The 22,385-nt window shown below is 33.9% G+C and overlaps 1 protein-coding gene across 6 annotated transcripts; it reads right to left on the reverse strand.

Moving 5' to 3' along the window:
- Positions 1 to 1,540: 1,540 nt before the first annotated feature.
- Positions 1,541 to 10,299, reverse strand: LOC112795503 (protein LAZ1). Of its 6 annotated transcripts, none has more exons than XM_072234733.1 (10): positions 9,630 to 10,287; positions 9,494 to 9,537; positions 8,970 to 9,058; positions 5,932 to 6,003; positions 5,225 to 5,831; positions 4,858 to 5,148; positions 4,658 to 4,746; positions 3,781 to 4,042; positions 2,479 to 2,727; positions 1,541 to 2,125 (listed from the first exon to the last, which is right to left on the reverse strand). In XM_072234733.1, the coding sequence occupies exons 5-10, from the start codon at positions 5,417 to 5,419 to the stop codon at positions 1,760 to 1,762; spliced, it is 1,452 nt and encodes a 483-aa protein (XP_072090834.1). In that variant the 5' UTR covers positions 5,420 to 5,831; positions 5,932 to 6,003; positions 8,970 to 9,058; positions 9,494 to 9,537; positions 9,630 to 10,287; the 3' UTR covers positions 1,541 to 1,759. The 6 variants fall into 6 exon arrangements, with proteins under 6 accessions (XP_072090834.1, XP_025693230.1, XP_025693228.1 ...); XM_025837445.3 differs by having other exon boundaries at positions 5,932 to 6,009; positions 9,630 to 10,248; XM_025837443.3 differs by having other exon boundaries at positions 9,489 to 9,537; positions 9,630 to 10,243.
- Between the last annotated feature and the right edge of the window lie 12,086 nt (positions 10,300 to 22,385).

The following is a 22,385-nucleotide window of genomic DNA, read 5'->3' on the forward strand; positions in this document are numbered from 1 at the left end:
GTTACATTCTCAAGACAAGAACATATCCAATTCTTATTCTCTCTTTTTTTTTCAAAATTTTCTATAAAACTTCTCTTGATATTCTATAATATGTTTTTTTCAAATTAATAAATACGATATTATTTTGCCACTTAAAAGAAAAAAAATTTGTATTTTTGACATCCTGAAAATGGAATTAAGAAATGATTTCTTAATTTTAAAAATTATTTAATTGTTACCAAAAAATATTTAATAAAACGCTGAATCTTTTAAAAATTAAAATAATAATTTAGTCACCAAAGAAAATAAAAATTAAGTTTTCATGGATACTATCCAATATTTTCTTATTAATAGACCACTTCTAGCCAATTCAAAATGGTAGAATTTTGTTGTTGCTACGGAGCTTTGTTGGTGTTAACTAGAGATGTTTTAAGAATTTGTTTGTTGACAACTCAAATTTTTAAGAACTAATATGTTAATATGTTTACATTTTAAGATTTTGTTTTTTTCAAATTAAGTTAGATTAGTCTAGTGGTTAGTTTAAGTAAGTGTAACCTATTGGTTAGTGACAAATCCTTAAATGGAACTTCGATCCACAACGGACTAGTTCTTGATTTGTCGAATTGGAGAATATTGTGAAAAAAACAAAAAAGAGAGAATTCATTTTTTTGGCATATTATAAATCTAAAAATACTGTGTATATATCAAAATCAACAAAAAAATCATTATATATTTGTATATATTGTATAAATATATATATTATTTAATTTATTTTTAAAGTATATTTTGTATTTTAATATATATGTTATACTAGTAATAAATTTTGGTGTAAATCTTGCATAGTTGTTATAAATAAATGAAGCATCTCCCCAAGACATAACATCGTTAACACATCTCCAATGTTTGATTTCATTTCAATTTTATTTTAAGTTTCACAAAATACCATATTAGGATTTTTAGAACTATATGTCATTGTCATAGTGATTTGAGATTAAATATGAAATCTATTTTTCTAATATTTGGTTTCAATTTGATTTAAATTTGTATAAGGTGCAAAATTGAATTGGCTATCTACTAAAGTAAAATTTCTCTATAATGAAACTAGTTATTTCGTCGATCATTTTCATTGCAAAGACTGAGAGCAGAGACGACATTAAGTAAATTATGTCTTAATATACTATTTTGATCTAAGAGCCTCTGAACATAACCCTAGTTGCTCTTAGAGCTTATTTGCTAGCACAATAGCACTTGAATTTTGTGAATAAAGTTGGTGAACAGACGACAGATGATTTTATATTAAATACTTTTAACAAAAATTCACACACTTCAAACATAGATATAAAAAGTTGGAAATTGATCAAATATAGATGACAGCAATTGTTTAAATTAAGTTGGATTAGAATAAAAAATAAAATAAAATTGTTACATTTCAAATCGTAATAAATTATATCAATTTTATTTTTTAAATAGATCAAAATTATACTTTAGTCGTTGAATAACTTGATCTTAAACAAAATATGTATACATATCTTCTGTACAGTGACAACAAGATGCGAAAATATAATGTAAAAATATAAATAATTTCATATTTGTATAAATTGATAAATACTATATTTTATTTATTTAAAAAAAAGGCCTAAGAAAGCACTAAGAATGAAAGTATGCAACACTTTATTTCCTCCCAGCTCCACTTATATCTAAAAACTACCTCACATACATTAACCAACAAAATCTAGCATAGGCATATAGGCATTAACCAACAAAATCTAGCATGCATTCGTTATTCTTTGGTAACCCACCTACTGCCTCTAATCTGGTAACCACCGTAGATTTGATCACTACTGCTCTCTCCTCCGCTCTCAGCACTCGTATATCCAGATTGCCGACGGTGCTTCTTCCCCCTCGATACCCCACTATCGCTAATACTGCCATTCAAGAGCGGATCATCAATTCCTCGAATCACCTTCTTCGCAGCTGGTGATAACGATGATGACACGATGCAACTATCATCCTTTGTTCTTCTTCTATCCTTCTCATGCTTCTTAATATTTTGGGAGATTTTGTGTAATTTTTCATTGAACCTAGTAATCCCCTTCTCCACAGGCTCCACAGCTTGATGGACCGTAAACTTAACATCTTTCACAATCTGAATGTTACAAATCAAATAAATTATCAAATGTGTAAGTATATATATATAGTTATATACTACACAATCTGAAATTTTATCAAAAGGTAGCATTGCTATGAGCCATTGGATGACAAAGTGGTACCCGTCACTTTTTATCCCTCAACCACCACCATGATTCCTAATGAAGGATTTTGGTTATATTTTTCCGACCATGTAGCACTTTTAGAAAATCAATAAATAAAAGTTATGGAATACAAAAATTAACTGAAACTTGAATAATAATATAATTATTATGATTATTTGGATAGAAGATATGACCATAAAATAACTCAGTTTTAGCATTAGTATTAGCAAAAATTAAGGAAACTTACATATCCCCCACCACCAATAACAACATCACGAACGCTCTCTCTAATTGTCATCCCACTCTTGGCATCAACATCTGGAGTAGGAAGACGCAGTTTTGTGGGTCGCTCACTGTCCCTGATTTCATCAGGGTCAAGAGGACAATCAGCAGAGTAATCTCCAAGAACTGCAACACTTCCAGGAAGGCGGTCTCCCATTAGCTCATAAGGCTTGGATGGAAACACATACAGGTGAACTATGGAAGCAATGCCCATCTGTGCTGGATGAATACAAAGTGCTGTTTAAACTTTATTCTAACCCATATCTTGAGCAGTTATAAAACCTTAACAGATTGACTTATGAGTCGAATGAGGTTCAAGGACAAATTCAAGAAACAATGAATAAAAAACCTGCTTCAGTGCTGATTGACAAAACAAGCCCTACTGAACTCCTAAATTTCCAAGTTGAAATACTTGATGTATTACCAAGATTACTCAATGCCGGAATTGTCTACTGACCTCCTAACTTTCCTAGTCGAAATGCTTGATGCATTACCAAGATTACTCAATGCCGGAATTGTTTTATATTTTTCATTTAGTAAGCATCTTGTATTTCATAAAAATTTGGGGAAATATACTTGTTACACAAAGTTCATCCTATCCAACCTTGGGACATTATAATATTTCACACAGATGGTTTTCATAAATGAAAATTAAATAATTGAACAGCAGTATAAAGTCTGAATGTGACTCTTGGATATTGTGGTTAAATAAAAAAAAGAAGAGAAGAAACAGATGATTTATAACCATCAATAAACAAAAAGAGATGCTAAATAATCAAAGGTCCAACTGATAATGATCTACTCTTCAATAAAATTACTTAAATTATGAGTAGGGGTTCGCAACAATTTCATGAACCTACTTCCATGAAAAACACTCAAATATCATATTGGTGATTAAAAAAAATAATGTAAAAATGAATGCTATAGCATCTATAGGCATTAGATGGAACAATTAGCAAAAGTAAGTTTGACATCGTTAGAGAAATTCACATGATCAAATTGCACAGTTCACTTCCCACGACAAAGATCAAAAGAGATAATTCATATTGCAGAGCATCTTCACCAAACAAGAGCTGCACCTGATCCAGGGTGGGAAGTGGAGGGCGTTTGATCCAGTAGTGGTCACATAAAAAGTTTCCTCACAGCAGACAGCCAATTGCAAGATAATAAATACAGGACATTAAATAAAAAGGCAGTCACAGCCAACAATTAACAAAGCACATGCCAAGGCAAAGAAGGAAGCTTAACTCCAGTGAAGGGCATCTACCTCAATACAAATGATGAAATCTTGGACACTTGACTTGAACTGCAAACCCTGCGCTATGGGGCTTTTGAATAAACCGAAGGTATATAGAAGAGCAATTGCCACACCTTGCCACCAAGTGAGGAAGACAATTGATTTAAATGTCAAAAATTTGGCCAATGGCTGTATATGTGCCAACTCCTCCTTTGTTACAGTGTAAAATTGAACAAGGCAGTACAATGCCCAAGACTGACTGAAGTTCAAAACTATGGCCATATAAGGATACCTACAAAGGTAGCAAAAATTCATATAGTCAGATATCCCTCCATCAATCTTTTGACCTGTTGCCACCACAAGGAGCACATGAAAACTAACATTCCAATTACGGGAAGAATTTTATGATGAAACAATATAGTAACTCTGTACCACTGGATGCAGGAGATTCACAATTAAGCATCAGTCAAACATACCAACACAATCAATAGCATCTCACACAAATTTAGTTCAAAGAGAACTGAAACATCCTCCAAGTCCTTACTCATTATCAAGTAATTCTCAAAATTACTTAAGGAAAAAAGAGGGGAATGGATTCTCTCAATTTTTTTTAATAATTGACGGAATAAAGTGTGATCTCTCACTATTAATTTTATAAGTGGGACCAAAAAAAACATGAGAGAAAAATAAAGGGTTAGAGATCACACTTTACTCCCTCAATTTTTTTTTAACAATTGAGAGGATCCAAATAAAATGGCCATAAATAATAACTCAGATGAGGCCATAATCAATTACAGCATCCAAACAGAAAAGTGAATGCAAGCAATGGTTCACAAGAATCTTACTTGTAAATGTTATATGGTCAATGGGAATGATAATAACTTGCAAAGAATTCCATATTGCTTACCCACATCCCCATTTAAATTCTCCTTCACAGTATATTCCAAACGCTTCAAGAATCACCGCCGTAATTGCAGTCAACGACTTTATTATCATCTGTAAGAGATTGATATATTTAATGTAAGGAGAATATTTAGTTTAAGTGTATAAAAACAAAGGTTGAAACATTTGGTAATTGAAGTGAGATGGAGTAATGAAGAAGCATACATATTGTACAATACCAAATTTCACAATTTGGTAAAACTTTCGGCCAAGTATCCAAGGTTTAAGGAAGTAATTCATAGGAAAAGGATGTTTTACGGTTCCCTTGTCAGAAGTGTGCAGAAGAGGAGTTTTAAAAGTAGCCCGTCCTTCTCTTTCCATAAATTCAATGGTCCTTTCCTCACCACCTAGACAGGCAACAAGGTATCTTCCAAAACAATACATGGCGAATGACTCATAGCAATCCCTCAAAATCTCACAATCCACACTGATTGATGGATTGACCAATGATACAAACTGGTAAGATGAGAAGAGAGTTAGAACTGAAAAAGCAATGAGAAAATCTATGGCTAGGCAAAAGAAGTATTCTTACAGATTCAATTGAATAGCAGGGGACCATTAGGATAACTCCAATCAAAAACTTCTGCTCCTCAGGATTCTTGTATGCAGAAAGATGCTCAAATAGAAGATACATAGACAGAGTGAGAGTGAGGAGAAGAAAGGCAGCAGCAATAATAGTTGCCCATGCAGGAGGCGAGTATGACAACAGAATGATGATGTTGTTCATTGAGGTTAGAGAATGAGGACTCGAAATATAACTAGCATAATTCAATTACATTATAGGCAGCTCAGAGGCACCTGTTGAATAATTTAAGGAAAGCTTAAAATAGAAATGGTGACCATAACCTAACATAGATTGCAAGGGTAATCATAATGGATATATAACATTGAAAGAACAGATAAGTGTCAATGAAGGGGGAGGAGAGAAAGTAGTGCTTGCTGACAAGGACGTAGATGGGTGGAGGGACTGCTAATTGAGGTAGAAGGCAAAAGAAGCCAATGGTTTCTGTGTAGTGTAGAGGCCAAGAGGGAGAAAGAGGTGATAATCTTAGTATCCTGGCCGTACTTGGTATGCCGTTTTCAGACATCAAGTTTGAGATAGCTGCTAGAGTGTATACAGGAAAGGTACCACTGATTTGCTGCAAAAATGAAAACTGTCAGTCTTCACAGCATGACATAGGGAATATAATTTAGATTCAAATGGAGACATTTGCTAAGTACATCTATTTTGACATATACCTTTGGAAGGCAACTTCATATCTTCCAAAGCTATTGCCACCAACTGGAGAAGCAAAATAAATCCTTTGGTCCCTGCACCTTTCTCCAAATATTTAACATATCAGTGAAGTTTTAGAAGATGTTCTATTCTATCCTTTATTTAGACTATCAATTCACTGAAGACTTGGTCAAATAATCATAATAATAAAAATAATAAAATATAACACTAATCTATAAAGCATAGCTTTCCAAACTCTCAACATTTCTGAGAGAGAAAGTCCTCTAAGCAGATCATAAGATTTACACCAGATAGATTTATAGGAAAGGATTAGAAATTTTTGGATAATGTGCAAATGTAATGATTGTTATAAAACTTAAGAAAAGTGCCGCTTGATTAATCCAAGGAGAAAGGGGGAATTAACCTAACAGAGTCACGAACTAAAAAAGTTAAGCATCACACACTGTTCCCAACATAATGCCGAATTGAGTTTATTATATCATATGGAAAGATAATGCTATAAAAAATGTGGTAAATGTCTAGATGACGTTAGAAGGTTCAAGGAATTATGTTATTTGGTTTCCGAATTGGACTATGCTCAGATAGGTTGTGACATTTAAGGTTGTTGGCAGCAATGGTCTCTCAATAAGAGGGAGAAGATGGATCTCAGGTAGGATTAACTATTTGATTGGTTAAAAGGTTGGGCAAAAGTAAAGAAATACACTGTATCCCCATACTACTTAATTTGGTTGTTGACGTCTTAAGCTAGATGTATAAAAGGACACAAAGAGGGGTCTCATCGGTCATAAAGCTGGTTAACATGAACAACCCCTCTAAATTAGCATTGAACCTTGAATAGATCACGTCCAGAAGAATTAATCAGAAATTAATTATATCCCATAGAGAAAATTGGAGAGGGAAAAAATAGACGCCCTTAAAAAGTGCATTCTGTTTGCTTGATCCAAATTATAAAGACAAAATGTAACTGCATCAATGCCTTGGTTAAGTTCATTTTGTAAAAACAGGACATGCCCAGTGTTCAAGAACAACTCCACAATGAGAGTCCCTTTAGATATTAGGGTCTACACCTTAGAGTGCAAATTTAGTAGCCTGATTTTCCACATTCGACCAGCACATAAAATATTGGCAGTTTAAAGGCACATGAATATCAGTATATATAACAAGTCAGTATTATTAATAATAATATGATCCTATCAAGTAATGCAGCAGAACTCAGAACCATGATCTTGAACATACAAATACCCAGAAATATGAGAGGGGTACAATCGAGAGAAGGGAACAAGGCCAGAAACAATTCAAACAGAAGATTTCACAGAGAGAGTAGCAGTAAACCAACAAACAAAAAGGGCAAGCAATGCACAAATATACAATTCTACAGAGTTTAACATCATTGAACTTTGGACTAATGCAGAAGATGGGGATTCCATGTAACATAGGGTTACACAGAGGACGAATGGGTTGAGAAAACACAAACCTGAGACCGACAAGGGCCGAAAGAGAAAGAGGATAGAGGAAAGAAAATGACCGCAATTGCTTCCCAGAAGGCCAAAGGTGGAGAGGGAGAGACGAGGCACAGCTCGAGCGGGAGAAAGACTGGTTCCTTCTAGGTAGATTCGTGAAAACTTGAAATTGAACTTCATTATTTTAGATTTTAAAAATAAAAAATAACTTTAACCGTTTAAATTTCAATTTCAAGAAAAAAAAATTTTAATCCAAGTTGCAATTAAAGTTTTTTATTTTAATTGTTTATTTTGTACAAAATATTCAAATTTTGGTCAAAACTAAGAGCTTATTTATAAATCATTTAATATGGAAAAAAATCTATTTTTTTTTTAAAATAATTCATTTCTATTTAAAACTCAATTTCATAATTTGGAATGACTATAATATATTACAATAGAATTCAATTTTTGACATTTGACATATTAAGTTTGAAGAGTGTGAAAATTAATTTAAAAATCAGACCCCTTTTGATATGATTTACAAATAAAGAAAAAATAAGAATTGAAATTCTCAAAAAAATTCAAATAATTCATTTTTAGTTATTCCAAAGCAAGAAAAAGAATTCAACTCTTAAATAAATTCTAATTCCGAGCATTCTAAACACTCTAAAGGTTGCAAATGAGCATATCCATTCCGTCTCATATTAGTCTCGGTTTTAGTGGAAAGTGCCACAAGATTGGCACTTCATTTTAGCATCCTACCACTTAGATGTATTGCATCTTTTGCATTCTTGCAAAATATTCATCCTCTTCCCAATATAACACACAATCGTTAGGGTAAACAGATTATCTTGGCATTATCAGAGTTAATTACAGTTTTCTTGGCCCCATAAAATGTAGAAAATTTTCGTATTTCCAAAAGCATCTTTTATTAACTTGAGGATTTCGGTCAATATTTTTGTTGTTTATTCTATGTAAGCACTTTATGTGATACAGACTAATCAAGAAAGACCACTTTGAATTCTTTGTAACCCTTCATATAATTATTCATTATCATCCTCTAACAACTTGTAAAACACTACATTGTCTTCGTTGTTATTTTCATTTCGAATTTCATTCCCATCTATAGGCTCAGAAGAATGAATAGATGCATTTAGGTCAAATCCAGCAAACCCAAATGTGTCATTGGGCATTGATACCATTAGATTTTGAGATGCCGAATCATCTTATACAACATCACTAGTTTGATGACCTTGTTACCCAACTCCAACTATGCATCATGCGAATGATAAACTTTCGTTTTTCGAAAATGACTTTACTATTAAAATGTTCAAAAACCTCTCTTGTTTGCCATTTGCTAAATCCACACCTTGAACAAGAACATTTAATTTGATGACCCCTGGGAGATTGACGCTCGAGCAAAATCTAAAAACTTGTTTAAACTATCTATGTACTCATGTATGGTTTGTAGTTTTTTCAATTCATAAAAAATCTATATATGCTAAAGGCAAGAAAATTACTTTGGTATGTGCAAACTAAGAATTAAAAAATTACTTAAATAGTATTCCCAAAGAAACTACAAAAACAACTACAATTACCTCTTTCAGATGATAATTTTGGAGCAGCAATAGCTTCGTGAATATTTTCTTTGTCAAATATTTTCTTGTAACCTTCCAGAAACCTAGTCCTAGTCAAACAGAAGTTCAAACAAATGAAAATATGAATTAAGACATTCATTAATTACTGTCAAAGAACAAAAATTAGGAGGCAGCTTTCTATAAATGCTTAAGCTATATGACAGCTTATCCATTCCAGACATAATGGGCATCATATATCATTCAAATCAAAACAAAAAATAGATTGATTGATGAGATCATGAAGGTGGAGCTGAACCATGATGTGATGTGTGTTAAAGAGCACTTGAATAAAAGTTTAACCATTTCGAACCCTTCTTACAGTGGAAAAAAAATGCAGAACTTGAAGGTGCTACCATATCAATAGAACATTGATTTAAGTATGAAATCGTTCGCAAAGGAAATGTCATGCATATCAGAGAAATAAGAGGCTAAGACTAATGACATCTTTTAAAAAAAAATTACAAGAAATTCAGTGAAGACCTTACCCAATTTCTTCTAACAAACCCCAATTTCTTACCCAAATCAAAACCTAGAATTAACCAAAACAAGTAGTAGCAGTTAGCATATGCCATATTTACAAATCATCAGTAATCAAAAGAAGACGATGCGAATTTTGTATACAGAAGTAGAAGCTCAAGGAAGCTCGAAGGAGAAGGAGAAGCTCGCAGAACAGAAGCTTGATGGAGCAGGAGAAGCACGCAGAACAGATCACATCAATAAAAGAGAAGCGTTGATGGAGGAGATCGCAGGAGCAGCAATGGCGTTTCCTGTGGCGGCCGGAGATAACAGGGTCTCACTCTCACGCAGCTCTCGGATTAGGCGGAGCAGATCTGGGATGGATTACGACAGTGCACAACACAGACCTGCGGAAGGTGAAGGGGGAAGGCGACCTCGATGAAGAGAGGCGGAGCAAATCTATCGCAATAGAGAGAAGGAAAAAGACAGAGGTAGCGGAGAAGCCAGATGATGCGTCAGGAGGAAGAAACGACGGCTGCGAAGCTCTGCAGAAATGACAGCGTGGCTAGAAAGGCGATGACGAGGACAAAGAGGAAGCGGTGGAAAAGGCAACGAAGAGGCGGAGGCAGACGCGATCGAAGAAGACAAAGAGGAAGGCGAAGGGAAGGCGGTAGAGACGAAGGCAGAGAAAGATGAAGCGGCGGAGAAGGGGAGAGAAGGCTTGGTGACGGTGAGGACGGTGAGGGAGGGAGGGAGAGAGGAAGCAAGGGGGGAGAAAGAAGATGGATGTGAAGTGGTAGTTTTTGTAATATAAAAGTAAATTGAGGATAAAGTTGGAAAATTAGTTGTAAAATATTGTGATTTTATGTTTAAACATTTTGGCCGGTAATAGTAAAGCATATTTTTTATTTTCGAAATTTATAAAATTTTAAAAATAATTTTCACGTTTAATTTATTTTAATTTTAATTTTTAATTATTAAATATATTTTAAGAGATAAATATTGAATTAGTATTTAAAATATTTTGACATTAACAAAATAATATCCAATAAATATTATTAATAAAATAATTTTAAAAAAAATTAAAATTTGACAAACATATTTTTTTAGTTCATTAGAATACATGTCTGATTAAAATGATGCTCAGATGACCATTATATAATATATGTACTTAGGTGAAATTTTAATTCATTAATCAATATATCCTGAAAATGTTTCCTCAACTTTAATATAGCTAAAGATCTCTTCTTCTTAGTGCATTCTGTCACTCTTTTGATCATCAATTATCTCAAATTTACATATTGAAAAATGTATATAGTTAGAGCTCTTGACAAATTTGCTATGGAAAAAAAAAACCCATCAATATAATAAATAGTAAACAATTTAATTGGCAGAAATTACTAATTACTGATTAATTAACCATTCAAAAAGATGAATCACAATAAAATTCACCCAAAAAAACAAACAGATTTATATATAATAATAAAAATAAATAAATAATGTTTTAATTATTCTATTAATTTTTATAATTTTATCAAATTTATAATGAGATAAGAGAAGCTTAAATTTACTAATGGCGGATAGAGGAGTTAGCGGCGGGATAATGGAGGGTAAATTCGGAGCTATCTGGAATCAACCTGAAAGATTTATAGTCAAAGAGCATGGGAAAAAATTCTAATTTTTCTTTTCTAAAGAAGCAGATGTGATAAGGGTAGAAAGGAGATCTCCATGGCTGTTTAAGAATTATATGATCCACCTTAGAAGATGGCATCCAGGTATGAAAGTGGAACAGGAAGACTTTACTCGAATTCAGTATGGATCCAAATGTCGGGAATGCCTGAATTTTGCAAAACAATAACGGCGGTCCGAAGGATAGGTAAAAACCTAGGAGAGGTAATGAAGGCTGATAAATTTGCCATGAGAGGCAAGAAGGACCGAATTATGAAAATAAGGGTTAATATGGATGTGACCAAGACACTACGTCAATCAATAAAAGTAGCTAGTTCGGATAATACAGTTTTTGAAATTATGCTGAAATATGAAAAATTGGAGATTTATTGTAGTTTCTGCGGTCACATCGGGTATGAAACAAAGAACTGCGAAGAGTACCTGGAATTGTCTGCCAATCAATAGGAGATTAAAGAGAGATGAAATAGAGTGTTGAAAGCAGATCAGATCGGGTGGAGAGTGGAAGAACAAAAGGAGAACTCACACCCAAACCCACGTGGAAAGAAAACTGGATTCTCTCAACCTCATAAAAAACCTACACCAGTAAGCCTTCTAAAAAATCTTTCTAACCTATCATTCAATGACCATAACCCCAACCATATCCATAATCCACCATATTCTCAAATACGCCTGAACCAAACTAACATTCTAAAACCATCAGCTCAATATCATATCTCAAATCCGCAAAAAAACCAAAACATTATTCCATACACTAGAACAGAACCGGTGCCAGGAGGTATGGAAGATTCGATACGGATAGAAGAAGTGGGGGTGTTTCACGTAGGCAGCACGGAGAGAGGTATTAAAAAAAGTAGTAAACGACCAAAAATCAAACATTTGGCAAGAAATATGGAGGTGACGGAGGTAGGGAGCAAGATTGTTGGTGTTAAGCGAAATTCGGAGCAACAAGATGAGTCCTTGATCGAAGAAGACTCTATTTCATCCACTAAATTTTATCCTGAAGGGCTTCAGGGTGCCATCCCAAAAGTGGCACCCCAAGGTTCATGAAGATGATCATGTGAAACTGTTGAGATTTGGGAAAATCCCTAACAGTTCACAGCATCAAAGGGTTATGTAGGATCCATTTTCCCGAAGTGGTATTCTTATGCGAGACCAAAAATACTACTTCATTTATGGAGAAACAAGGCAGAAAAGCAGGTTTTCAGAAGTTCTATTGTGTTGAACCAAGAGGAATAGCAGGAGGGCTGGTATTAATGTGGAAGGAAGGTGAAGATATTAATATTATTTAGCATGATGATTTTTTTATTCAATTCACCTGGAGAGACAATGTGTAGAACAGAATTTGGGAGATTTTTGGAGTACATTTGCATAATGAGGAGGCCCAACGAAACTTTCAATACAATCAGATCTTAAGTATATTGGATACAGCTGGAGAAAATATTTTGATTACTGGTGATTTTAATGCTATCTCAGCCTTTAGTGAAAAAGAAGGAGGAAGAATGAAAAATATACCTTCTATTCAAGCTTTTCGAGACATTATTAATGGAGGTAGCCTGATTGATCTTGGATATGAAGGTAGTATGTTCACTTGGAGTAATAAACAGGCAGGAATTAACCTTATTCGAGAAAGATTGGATAGATGTTTGGCCTCTATTTAATGGAAACAGAATTACCCAAATGGCTCGGTGGTGCACTTAGATGACACAGGATCTGACCATAGACCGCTTCTGATTTTCTCGGATAGAGGAGGTTTTAAAACAAAGAGAAGATTTAAATTTCAGGAAAGATGATGTGATAGCGAAGAAGCTAGGCATGTGGTGGTAAATTCATGGCATATGGAGGTTGAAGGATCACCAATGTTTGTATTATTCAGCAAGCTTAAATAATGTAGACACAATTTGGTGGCATGGCAGAAAAATTTGTCTACTAACTCGAAGAAAAGCATTGTGGAATTGAACTCAAAGCTGAATGCAGAGAAGGATAAAGGTGCAGGGGCTGATACAACTATGATTCGGGTCTTAGAGGCGAAACTAGAAGATGAATATGAGAGGGAAGAAAGATTCTGGAAAGAAAAAGCCATGGTGCAGTGGTTGCAGTGGGTTGATAAGAACACAAAATTCTTTCATGCCAAATTTCGTATATGGAGCAGCAAAAACAAGTTGCACAGGCTGGAAAGTGATTCAGGTGAGGTTGGCACTAATCCAGAACAAATAGCTAGTATTGCGCAGCAATATTTTGAAAACCTATTTACTACTTCTAAACCAAAGGAACCGATTGAGGAGCTGGAGGGGTTGACTAGAAGGGTAGATAACAATACCAATCGAAGGCTAAGTAGACCAGTTTCGGATCAAGAAATCAAAGATGTAATTTTTTCTATTAATCCTCTCGCAGCACCTGGAGATAATGCATTCACTGCAAAATTATATCAGTTTTTCTGGGACACTATTAAAAGGGATGTTCTTAATGCTGTTCATAGCTTCTTTGAGGGAGGAAAGATGCTCAGAGCCTTCAATCATACACACATATGCTTAATGCCTAAAGACCCCAACATTACAAAATGAACCAGGTGAGGCCAATCAGTCTTAGTACTGTTTGTATAAAATTATCTCTCAAATTCTTGTGCATAGATTACAACATACTATGAAAGAATTATTAGCGATAATTAAAGTGCGTTTATAAAGGGACGGCTTATTAGTGATAATGTATTGATTGCTCACGAATTTATACACTTCTTGAAGAATAAGAGGTTTGGGGATGAACAACTAGCGTTGAAAGTAGATATGAGCAAAGCCTATGACCGGGTTGAATGGAAATTCGTTTAGGCTATTATGGAGAAATTGGGTTTTTGTAGAAGGTGGGTGGAGTGGATGAAGGAATGTGTAACGACCATTTCCTACTCTGTTGCTGTGGAAGGACAACCTCATTGTTATTTTAAGCCATGTAGGGGATTGCAACAAGGCGACCCCTTTTTCCCCTATCTATTCTTATTCTGTGCAGAGGGACTCTTCCATCTGCTCCACAGAGAGAACAGAGGAATGAGATCACTGGAATTCATTTGAACTACAGATGTCCTTACATTATTCATCTATTCTTTGCAGATGACTCAATTATATTCGGTAATGCAACACCCCAAGTATGTGCTAACATAGCCAAGATTCTACAATCTTATAGTGAGGTGAGTGGACAAGTGGTTAATCTACAAAAGTCATCCTTATTTTTCAGCAAAAATACCAATCCTGAAAATCGAGAGACTTTATCTGCTATTCTCAACATTCCCCATGTTGGGAAGCAAGATAAATATTTGGGTCTGCCATCAGTGATACAGAGATCGAAGAAAGCAACCTTCAATTATATTAAGGTTAAGAAATTACAGCATTGGAAAAAATTTCTCTTATCAGCCAGTGGCAGAGAAACATTGATAAAAGTCGTAGCCACTGCCAACCCGATATATACGTTGGGGTGTTTCAAGCTGTCTGAGACTCTTATTGAGGAAATACATCGTATGATAATGAGATTTTGGTGGGGACAAAAGGAGAATGAAAGAAGACAACACTGGATTGGTTGGGATATAATCTATAGACCTCATTCTTAAGGGGGATTGAATTTCAAAGATTTAAAAGCCTTTAATCTAGCTATGCTAGGAAAACAAGGCTAGAGAATCATTTCTCGATAGGGATGGCAACAGTACCCATACCCGCGAGTTTGTAACTCGATTAGGGATTTAGGGTTAGCAACCCCTCCCTCCTCAGCTCTTCTCCTCTCCAATACCATAGCCTCGCTGGTCGCTGCCTCGGTTCAGTTCAACCCAGTGCTTGCCGTCGAGTCTGCTCCAGTTCCGCGTCTCCTTCAAGCCGCCTGTGGCTGTCACTCCTCCTCCGCTCAACTCGTCTCTGCCTTCTTCGCAACTCGTCGAATCGTCTGTTTCATCTCAGCATCGCTCCTCCCTCTGCCACCTCCTCTTGACCCTCTCCTCCCATGTCGTCCTCTATTTGCTCCCTCCAGTCCTCGCATTCACAACCTTCGCCGCCGCTATCGCCGCCTACAACTCTGCCATCTCCGCACACTTCCTGCTCCCGGAGCATTTCCCGGTTCTCAGGGCTTCTTCTCTGCCTTACCAGCTCACCGCACCCGCCCTGGCCCTCCTCCTCATTTTTCGAACCGAGGCTTCATACGCAAGGTTGGTACTCAGATTTCAGATAATGGTGTGAAAGAAAAAATTATACTTTCCTGCTTCGTAATAGAATTGTTCACTCAAGTGAAAATTACTTGATTTATGATATTGTATTGTTGGATTCTGTAGCTGATTTCGTCAAGTGGGATAAGTCTTTTGTTGAATTTCAATTTTTGGAAAGCAATGCTACTATAACCGTAAAAAACAAGGGGAGAAAAAGGAGGAGATTTCAGTGTTTCTGTGAAAAACACCATGATTGTTTGGGTAGTTTCCTGAGTTTGTAACTAAGTTTGTAACTGAGTTTCCTGAGTTTTCCAGTCTTTCTTTTCTTTTTGAATGATTTGATATGTTGAAACAGCTTGTTTGGGTTAAATCACAAATTGTTCTGTTTGCTTTGTTAACAAAATATGCAGTTATTTGGAATAAAGCTTGAAAAATTGAATGTGTCTGTGAACAGCTTCCAGAGTTTGGTTTGATTGCCTTTTCACTAATTTGCTTCTTTTTTTTCTTTTTAAATTTCTAGGAAAAGTATTTTTATTTTTCTCATGGAAATAATATCCAACAAACTAGAAAAATAATGAACTTTAATTTACAAGAGGAGCAAATACTCTAACTTAAAATTTTAGAATTTGTAATGTTGATAAGTTTTGTGGATTGAGGCGACCAAATTAGATTGAAGAAAAATGTAACTGTTATCTTTAATGATGGTTTATTCTGGGACTTCAGGTAATCTTGTTAGCTAATATACATTTTTGACATATATTGCTGATTTGGTTGTAAGGAGGTGTGATGGGGCACGTAGTTGTCAAAGTTTGTCTGACCTGTGTGCCTATTCTCTTCCATTCTTGTACTCTTACATACTTTGGACAAATTTATGTTGGTTCAAAAATAATGTAACTGTTATCTTTAATGATGGTTTATTCTGGGAGTGGCTGTTGAAATTAGATGGTGTGCACAGTACTGCAAATTGATGATTAACTTGTAAATGCGAACTGTAATATGCTTTATTCTTCAATCTAATTTGGTCACTTGCTATTTGTCATGATTAGTTACACAGTTACCATAATTTGCTATTTGTAATATTGAATTTGTAATGTACCTATTATAGGATTTTAAAGGAAGTGAATGCATACATGTGGCTCGACTACTTTAATTGTGCATTCTGATTTGGTTTATTCTAATTTTGTAATTATGCATTTATGATATGATTTTTGTTAATTTTATACCCTCATGTATTTTAATTTTATTGATATAGGTGTTTTCAAATTACTTCATGGCTAGTAATGCTAGAGAAGACACACAAAGCAACAGTGTTGCTCCAAATGATAATGAAGTTGAAGTTCAAAGTAATGCTAATCCAACTTCAGAAACTCCACAAGCAACGGATAATGTCTCAACTCCAGAAGGATCAACTCCTAATGAAGGTGACAATAAGACTCATGTTAAGAGTGCTTACCGGGAGTATTTTGATCATTTGAAAGTTGAAGGAGAATGGAAGGCGAAATGCAAGTTTTGCAAGACTGTGCTTAGTGCAAATCCGAGGAATGGTACCAAGTCATTGCGGAACTATGTGGATCGATATTGCAAGAGAATAAAGGTGGCAAACTCTAGGCAATCATCAATTGTTGAATCATTGTCAAAACAATAACAAAAGCAATAAGTGAATGAAGATGGTTTTGTGTTTGATCCTTCATTTACAAGAAAATGTGTCGCTGAAATGATTATTTTGCATGAGTATCCTATGAGTTGTGTGGACCACCATGGATTGAGCCGAGCTTTTGCTTCAATGCAACTACTTTTAAAATACCTAGTCGAAACACTATCAGAAAAAGACATCTTGAAGATGTATGGGGACGAGAAGCGAAAGTTAACCCTTCAACTAGATAAAAATGATAGTAGAGTTGCAATAACTAGTGATATGTGGACTTCCAACCAAGAAAAAGGATACATGGTTGTCACAACTCACTATATTGATAGTTCGTGGAAGTTGCATATGCACCTATTGAGGTACTTTAAACATTTTATAAATTTTTATACATTGTGTTGTTTTCATATGTTGAGTTAGGTTAATCTAAAAATGCATGCATGTTTGTTAATCTTTTCAGCTTTTGTTATGTTCCTTGTCCCCATACAAGTGAAGTTCTCACTAAAACGTTGATGAAAATATTGTTAGAATGAAACATTGATAGAAAATTGTCCACTGTTACATTGGATAACTGTGCTACTAATGATGCTATGATAGATGGACTGTTGGGGCGTTTAGATTCATTCTTGATGTTGGGGGGTAAATTGTTACATATGAGTTGCTGTACTCATATATTGAATTTGATTGTGAAGGATGGCTTAAGTATTGTTAAGGAAAGTATAGAAAAGATGTGTAGTAGTGTATTGTATTGGACTGCAACACAGAAAAGGACTAAAACTTTTGTGAGTTGGTGTACTAAAACAACGATCTCATTTATTAGGAAATTAGTTCTTGATTGCCCAACTAGATGGAACTCAACTTATTTGATGTTAGAAACTGTTTTGTTGTATAAAGCTGTCTTTCCTAAGTTAAGGCAGAAGGAACCCCAATATAAAACTGTGCCAAGTAATGAGGAATGGAAACTTGCGAAGGAAATATGTGACAGATTGAAATTGTTTTATGATGTTACTTAACTGTTTTCTGGGTCTAAATTTCTGACTGCTAATCTTTATTTTACTTTGGTTTGTAAAATAAAAGTGTCATTGGATGAATGGAAAATTTCTACTAATCCGTTAATTGCTAATATGTCATCTAACATGAAGAAGAAATTTGAAAAGTATTGGGATGAAATTCATGGCATTATGGGTGTTGCTGCTGTTTTAGACCCTAGGTACAAGATGGTTGGGGTTGAGTTTCAGTTTGAAAAAATGTATCCAGATCCAACAGAATGCTCCAAGCAAGTTGATAGAATTCATCAGTTGTATAATGAGTTGGTTAATGAATACACTCAAAAAATGAGTTTTGATGTGTCACATGTCGGTGTTGGTGTTGGTGTTGGTACAAAAGAACTTAATGAAAGTAGAAATGCAAGTTTATTTGGGGGTGATGATTACATGGTGTATCTTAAAAGAAGAAAAATGACAAGGAGTTCATATGTAAATATTGAGTTTGATCATTATCTTGAGGAGGAAATTCATCCTCCAAATGATCTTAACTTTAATGTTTTGAAATAGTGGAAGAACAATCAGATGAAATTTAAAGTTCTTGCAAAAATAGCTAAGGATATATATGCTATTCCGGTGTCCACTGTTGCCTCTGAATATGCTTTTAGTACAAGTGGTCGTGTGATTTCTCCTCATCGTGCAAAGCTCAAACAAGACATAATTGAAGTTTGATGTGTGGCCAAAGTTGGTTGTGGGCACCTTTGGGAAGTAAAGGTGATATATTGATTAATCTTCATTTATGTTAATTTTTTTCATACTACCAATTAATTTGTTAATTGTTATCTCTTTTAATTTTCAAGTTTAAATATTGATTTGCAAACTTTTAATGATGATGAAGATGTTGAAAGTGATCAAAAATAAGGGTTGAAGATCATTTTATATCTAATATTGTAATTTCTTTATTATGGTGTTAAATTTGTAGTGATCTAACAATATTTTTTTTAATTTCAAGTTATTTTAGCTGATGACATTGTATAAATTTTATGTTTGTATTTTAATTTATCTATGAATTTTAAATTTTTGTCTTAATTTATATATAAATAGGTAAAAATTAAAATATTTAATTTTTACAGGGGCGAGTCGGGGTGGGGCGGGTACTCGCAGGGGCGGGGTTCGAGTTCTGCTATTTACTACCCGCGGGTAGTTATGGGGGCGGGTTGTATACTTATAACAGGACGGCGGGGCGGGGTCGGGTAGGACAAAAACCCGCCCCTACCCGCCCCACTGCCACCCCTATTTTCTCGACCTCACTCTCTATTGAGCAAAATTCTAAAAAGCAGATACTTTAAATACACTTCCTTTCTAAGGGCAGAGACAGGCTACAATCCGTCATGGGGTAACGCAGTATTTTAGAAGGGCAAAAAATTCTCGAAGAAGGCTGTCTATGGAGGATAGGACGAGGTGAAAAAGTCAGGGTCTTTGAGGATAGATAGTTAAAATAGGTGGATCCTAGCTCAATTCACAACAATACTACTGCAAACAACCAAATTGAATGGGTCTCACAGCTAATAGATCACAACAATCAATGGCGAAGAGACATTATAGAAGCAACATTTCAACCAATCATTGCACATATTATTCTACAAACTCTAATAAATGAAGGGGAAGATTTGCTAACCTGGCCAGCATAGCGCAATGGACAGTACTCTGTTCAATCTGGTTACACCTATGCCTTTAGAATGCTCTACGATCCACCGGAACTGCTACCTAAAATTTGTTAGCAAAAACAAATGTGGTGAGCTCTTTGGAGGATCCAATGCCCTCCCAAAGTAAAAAATTTTCTCTGGCGTGCTTTTCACAATGGTCTTCTAGTGCGGTGGAATTTTTTTGAACCACCGATTCCCAATAGTTCTGCCACAATGTCCTAGATATCCAAATCTTTCGGAATCGGTGACCCACTACTTGGCCTCTTGCTCTCACTTAAGACAGATATGGTGTTTGGCAAAGATCCAACCATCAGAAATGGTTGGTGATGATGACATATTCTGAAAATGGTGGGTGCATGTGAGTGGAAGAATGATGGGAGAAGATGGAGGAAACAGAAAAATAGCAAAGATGACTTTCACCCTCTAGCAAATATGAAAAGTGCTTAATATAAAGATCTTCGAAGATAAGAGATTCTTGCCTTTTGAAATTTTCTCCATAGGAGATAAGATGGAAAAGGAATTTGCAACAAAGACATTACATGGATGAAGTAACTATTGAGTTCTTAGTCACGGTTGTTTTAAAGTAAGTTAAGTGGGAGTATCCTATTTTAGTTTTCTTTTATTGTGTTGTTTAAAATTGGACTAATTCTATTTGTTACTTAATCTTCTAATTAATAATATTATATTTTATCTTAAAAAAAAGTTAAATTTATGATTTTTTTAATTTAATGAAATAATCCTTAACTTATAAATTTTTATTTAAATTCTATTTAAATTCAACAACAAAAAAATTATGAAATAATTTTATTTTATCTCGTGATAAAAAAAACAAAAATTGACACCATCAGCATTATCAATAGAAATTAAAGACAAGGACAAATAGAGTGGGAAAAAGAGCAAGTATTTTAATTTCTTGAACTTCACACCATTTATGAATGCCAGTTGCTCTTTAATTTGCATTCTCTATTTGTCCTAAAGTTTAACGGGTTTTGGCTATATGATATTTTATGTACAGTTTTTTTTTTCACAATTCGGTTTGAATATAGGATTTTATTCGTATTATTATTATTTAACTTTGTCAATATTATACCTATCAGTATAAAAAATATTATAATTAACATCATATTTTTTTTAAATTAAAAGCATCTACAATTAAAAACTTAATTATATTTTTTATTATGAATTTTAAAAAAAATATTCTATTAATTTTAATATTTTTTATACAAAAAAGACCTAATAACAAAACTAAAAATAATGTAAAAATTTAATTAAAAAAACAAAAATTTAATTAAAATTTTGATAAGACTATAGAAACTAATAGAATAATTAAAGCTATAATAAAACTCACCTGCAAGGCTGCAACCTAACTCAGTTTGGACAATAAAAAAGAAGTAAGGCTATCTTTGTTTATAGAAATAGATCAGAGATACATACACACAAAATTATATTTGACAGATGAGACATAAATAGACAGAGATATTGAATTAGTGTATTTTATATCCATCTTGATAGAAACACAAAAATACTAACAAATAACACATTTTATTTTTTATTTTTTTCTTTTATTATTCTTGTTAATTTTTTATTATTATATTTTTTAATATTATATTTTTTCTCAAATATTTTGGATGAAAAATATGAGAATAAATTAAATTTTTATTATTTATTCTAATTTATCATCAAAAAGAATAAAAAACACAAATATTTGTGTTTCTGTCTTTTGTGTTTTGTTCTTGTCCTATTCTCAAAAATAAATCAACCCAAGAGACGGAGTAAGACAAGGCCAGAAAAAAAGCACCAGAGACAAAAGAGGCACGACACACAGAAGCAGAGGTAAAAGCGAGCTATAGTAAAGCCAAGATGATAACTTTAATACAAACAAAGGAGGTAGGACAAAGATTGACAGCGAGCGACAATTGGCAGTAAACAGCAAGAGTAATTACAAACAGTTACGAGCAAGCGAACACAATTGACACACAGGAGCTAGCGAACACAGAAGACCCGGCAATAAGACATGTCCTGTGGTGTCGGTGACAATGAACTTATGAGAGTGAGAAGTTGAGGCATCACGTTGAGCTCCACTATTACTATTTTGGCCCATTTTAAAGTGAGAGAATGTATTGGAGAAGGAAAATTTTTCGCTGGATTAGAGTTTAGGAGGAATTTTTTAGGTTGGATTGAATTAATTAATTAAAAATTTTACCTAAGTATATATACATTAATAAAGTAATTATATCATCAAATTATGATGACCACTTCAATATTATTTTCATAAAAGATATGTTCTAATGAGTTTAGACATATTTACTATTTTTTTTTTGCTATTTTATCAATAATATTTATTGAATACCATTTTATAACTGTGAGAATCTTTTAGATATTAATCTAATATTTACCGGTTAATCTAGTATTTATATCTATGTTTCAATTATATTATTCTTTGTTAACAATGTTAGTGGCAATAATGACATAGCTATTCAATGTTAGTGGTATTTAGAGCATTCTAGTATTTATATCTATGTTTCAATTATATTATTCTTTGTTAACAATGTTAGTGGGAACAATAACATAGCTATTCAATGGTAGTGGTATTTATAGCATTGTCCTTTTGTATGTTGTCTCACTTATTAAAGATTTAATTGAAGTATACGAAACATTAAAAGTAAAATTAAAATTATACGTTAAGGATAAAACTTGAGTTAAGTCTCAAAGTATTTCTTGAACTTT

The sequence above is a fragment of the Arachis hypogaea genome, chromosome 4 (genome assembly GCF_003086295.3).
Source record: "Arachis hypogaea cultivar Tifrunner chromosome 4, arahy.Tifrunner.gnm2.J5K5, whole genome shotgun sequence".
Taxonomy (NCBI): Eukaryota; Viridiplantae; Streptophyta; class Magnoliopsida; order Fabales; family Fabaceae; genus Arachis; species Arachis hypogaea.